Source organism: Mytilus californianus, unplaced genomic scaffold (assembly GCF_021869535.1).
Source record: "Mytilus californianus isolate M0D057914Y unplaced genomic scaffold, xbMytCali1.0.p SCAF_1, whole genome shotgun sequence".
Lineage (NCBI taxonomy): Eukaryota > Metazoa > Mollusca > Bivalvia > Mytilida > Mytilidae > Mytilus > Mytilus californianus.
The window spans coordinates 101,070,414-101,075,270 of NW_026262581.1; the positions used below are offsets into that span (position 1 = coordinate 101,070,414).

The following is a 4,857-nucleotide window of genomic DNA, read 5'->3' on the forward strand; positions in this document are numbered from 1 at the left end:
AAAAATGTTACATGTAAAAATCTATCTTTTTCATCAGAATAAACAGTTTGTATCTTATCTTTACAATAGTTGTTTGCAAGTACAGCAACACCTAGTCTATAATTCAAACCATTGTTACTAATGATTTTACCTGAATATAAATGTTTTATACTATTTATATAAATGTCATCCCAAAATGTCTCTTGCAAAAGTACAATGCTATTTTTTTTATCATCAACAATACTAACAAAATTCTGAAAGTTATTTACACATCTAAGTCCATTACAGTTAATTGAACATATAATTACTATTGTAAAGATGAAATAAAATAAAATAAAATTACATATTTCTCCATTGTTTACATCTTAGTACTTTCAACATTTTGACCTACATATCTAACACATTTACCATCTAGATTAGGAGTAGCTTTAATTCTTGATCTCCTATCCAGCTTTTGCTCTTTCTTTATTAAGTTTTCGAGCTTCTTTAGCACTAATAAATTTACCCTCATCATTCATAACATCACCACCACTATTTGTATCCAGTATTTCTACTGAACTTTCAGACCCATCACCAGAACAGACATATAATTCTATATTTTCTTTTGCACCTTCAGTGGTGATTACTTCATCACAAACCGGGGTGCCAAATATTTCATTCAATGAGAAACTATCCTCCATATCAACATTATTGATTTCTCCACTTCCTCCTACAACAGTATCATAAGAAGGAGTGCTATCATCATCTCTCTTAATTTTTTTACCTTCGCTAAATTATCTGTCTGTTCCAGCAACAAGACTTTAATTCTCAATTATATCTTTTTCAATTGAGATATCTGTTCTATGATAATCATTGTCATTAATACCATCCTCTGAGATCCTCCGCTTCCTCTTTAAACCATCTTTGAGCTCCATTTTGCTCATTGTGCACTTCTCCTTCTACTATATTTAGATTTAAAACTTCTGTTTTTCCGGTTTTGTCAGACCCATCCGATTGTATTTTAGTTGCAGGGTCTTGTTACGCTTCATCTTCAGTAACGTTTTCATTTAATAGACAATCATTGTCATGTACATTTTTACTTACAAAAGATTTTACCACGGTTTCGGTATCCTCATCATCAGCATGATTTTCGCCTGGTCTTTTTTGTATGATTATTTCTGAACCATTTTCATTGGCTTCCATACAGTCTGTTAAAGGTTGAGAACATTCTGCACCTACACATACGCACGGATACTTGGTACAATCTGTACAAGGACATACGCTATGATTACTTCGGCATTGATGACATTTACATACACATGGAACTGGGTCACATGTGTAGCAAGCACATATGCACTCCGTATTTCCGCATGTCCTACATTTACACTTGCAGAAATATTTTCCACAGTCCAGACAATTTCCTTTATTTGCTTCTCGGTTATGCTTTCGTGTTTCCATCTCGTTGAAGGCTTGCATACGCATTTTTTGGCTCGACAACTTTTCTTTGCATGTCCAATATTTCCACATCCATAACACACAAAATATGGACAGTCTTTTCTCATATGCTCAGGAGATGAGCACTCTGAGCAAACCTTTGCTTGGTTGTTATGAACTACACGATAGTATGTTGTATTAGTGCCAATTTTAAATGGCATTGTCCACGTTAACGCTACCACTCCTCACGAATCTAGTACCATCAGCAACCGGAGTACCAGGTATGGTTCGCCTAAACACAGGTGAAACTACTTTCACTCTTTTACTTTTAATCTTACTTTTAATTCATGGTCACCAATATAAGACGGTAGTTTTATAACTGAAACAACAGTTATGTCTGAAAACATCATACTGCACTCGAAATCTCTATTAACAATTTCTGCTCCCCGTAACAACTTAAATGCATTTTCTTTACAGTCAAATGTTACATCATATAACGATCAATCACTTTGAACTACTGCTTATACAGTGTTCATTCCGGTTATAATCTCAATATCTCCTTTCACAACCTTTTCCCCAACTACTTTTGTCGGATTTTTTTCTTAACTAAATGTACATTATCGCTATTAATATTTATTATCAGTAACATAATTCTGTTTTGAAAACCGATTTCTTGTATCCCTTGAGTTTCTACGTGAATTTCCAGCATTTTGAAAATTTTGCTCCGACTGAGACATTATTGCTTTTCAAAGCAAGTACAACTCAACAAATAAGGACAAGCGCCCCTAAGTCAACCCCCTCTTCCAAACGATTAAATCATCAGAGAAGGGGTAAAAAACGTATAAATCAACAGTTTTGATGCGTCTGTCATACAAGTGAGAGGTTTAGCTAGCTATAAAACCAGGTTCAATCCACCATTTTCTACATAAGAAAATGCCTGTACCAAGTCAGGAATATGACAGTTATCCATTCGTTTGATGTGTTTGAGCTTTTGATTTTGCCATTTAATTAGGGACTTTCCTTTTTGAATTTTCCTCGGAGTTCAGTATTTTTGTGATTTAACTTTTTATACATATATTGATGTTGTCACATGCAATGCACTCGATCTTCAAAAATTCGACTGCGTTCATTAGCCTTTCATTATTCATTTAAAATCCCGATTTTGTTTTACCACTAGTCAATTACTAGAACATATCCATAAAAATGTCTTTCAATAGATCGAAAATATGCATAAACTCTTAACAGAACATATCCATAACATAGTCCTCCACCAGAACTGCTATACTATTCCACATTTATAAGTCTTTTTGTTGATAACCTTAGGTCTGTCAGTAACAAGATGAGAATAAAACCCTATTTTCTGCTGGCAAAAATTATGCCACGTTCCTTGGTGGGCTCGAACCACCAACCTTTCGGTTAACAGCCGAACGCGCTAATTTTTTTTTTATCTTTATTATATTCACACTTGGTATATACATATCACAGTTTAGATTTACACATAAATGAAAACATTGTAATCAATAATTCTTCTTTCTCTGAAAAGAATCATATTCGGTATTTTTCATTTACTATACATTTATAATGCATGAAATATTTTTCACGAACATAATTGTCTGGTTATGTACTTTTGTATATTCATATATATATCATATTCAATAGAAAAACATCAAGTCCTTATACTAATATTCTATCTCTTTCTTTTCTATCATTCAGCACATACATTCAAATTGATAAAAAGCTTACACAGAATACAAAGAAAACTCAAAGCGAAAAATGTTTGTAACGTCTTATTTTCCGACAGAGGACGAAAATTGATACAATCAGAAATGTAATTCGCACAGGGCTAGATTCCATTCCACCACGCAAATAAAATTTGAAGTATTAAATATCAAGTCATTCGTCAGCTATTTTAAGACAGGCAAATGAATCACAAAAAAGAATTATCAATATTCGGAAAAACTTTTTTTCACAACGTTCTCACAAAACCATACAAACTTTCTCTCTTACGAAATACAATACAATAAAATAAGAAAACAATTACAATTTTTTATTTGTCACAAAATCTATAATATGCAGCATTCTTTTTCTCACTGCATCAGTCATTAGTTTTGTCGTTCTTACATCATGAAAATCTTCAGCCGAACGCGCTAACCAATTGCGCCACAGAGACTCGCATGTCAAACTGTATAATATTAAGGTAGTGAAGTTTTTACCTTGTCATATTGTCATATACTGTATACACCATAAGGATGAATTATATTGACCAATTAATTATAACGGTCTAATCTACACTATCTTATACATATATTGATGTTGTCACATGCAATGCACTCAATCTTCAAAAATTCGACTGCGTTCATTAGCCTTTCATTATTCATTTAAAATCCCGAGTTTGTTTTACCACTAGTCAATTACTAGAACATATCCAAAAAAATGTCTTTCAATAGATCAAAAATATGCATAAACTCTTAGCAGAACATATCCATAACATAGTCCTCCACCAGAACTGCTATACTCTTACACATTTATAAGTCTTTTTGTTGATAACCTTAGGTCTGTCAGTAACAAGATGAGAATAAAACCCTATTTTAGGTTGGCAAAAATTATGCCACGTCCCTAGGTGGGCTCCAACCACCAACCTTTCGGTTAAAAACCGAACGCGCTAACCAATTGCGCCACAGAGACTCGCATGTCAAACTGTAGAATATTAAGGTAGTGATGTTTTACCTTGTCATATTGTCATATACTGTATACACCATACGGATGAATTTTATTGACCAATTAATTATAACGGTCTAATCTACACTATCTTATACTATATTGATGTTGTCACATGCAATGCACTCGATCTTCAAAAATTCGACTGCGTTCATTAGCCTTTCATTATTCATTTAAAATCCCGAGTTTGTTTTACCACTAGTCAATTACTAGAACATATCCATAAAAATGTCTTTCAATAGATCGAAAATATGCATAAACTCTTAACAGAACATATCCATAACATAGTCCTCCACCAGAACTGCTATACTCTTACACATTTATAAGTCTTTTTGTTGATAACCTTAGGTCTGTCAGTAACAAGATGAGAATAAAACCCTATTTTAGGTTGGCAAAAATTATGCCACGTTCCTAGGTGGGCTCCAACCACCAACCTTTCGGTTAAAAACCGAACGCGCTAACCAATTGCGCCACAGAGACTCGCATGTCAAACTGTAGAATATTAAGGTAGTGATGTTTTACCTTGTCATATTGTCATATACTGTATACACCATAAGGATGAATTATATTGACCAATTAATTATAACGGTCTAATCTACACTATCTTATACTATATTGATGTTGTCACATGCAATGCACTCGATCTTCAAAAATTCGACTGCGTTCATTAGCCTTTCATTATTCATTTAAAATCCCGAGTTTGTTTTACCACTAGTCAATTACTAGAACATATCCATAAAAATGTCT

General features: G+C 33.3%; 1 protein-coding gene and 2 non-coding genes across 3 annotated transcripts in view; all 3 read right to left on the bottom strand.

Annotated features, from left to right (window-relative positions):
* Nucleotides 1-422: 422 nt before the first annotated feature.
* LOC127738489 (prostatic spermine-binding protein-like) overlaps nt 423-4,857 on the bottom strand; it is a 12,011-nt gene continuing 7,576 nt past the window's right edge. The window contains exon 2 of the mRNA XM_052249777.1: nt 423-728. Coding sequence (XP_052105737.1) covers nt 423-728 — 306 coding nt within the window. The remainder of the gene's footprint in view (nt 729-4,857) is intronic.
* Nucleotides 4,004-4,077, bottom strand: Trnak-uuu (transfer RNA lysine (anticodon UUU)). The gene has a single exon. It is a non-coding gene; the product is annotated as a tRNA-Lys (tRNA).
* Nucleotides 4,517-4,590, bottom strand: Trnak-uuu (transfer RNA lysine (anticodon UUU)). Its single transcript has one exon. It is a non-coding gene; the product is annotated as a tRNA-Lys (tRNA).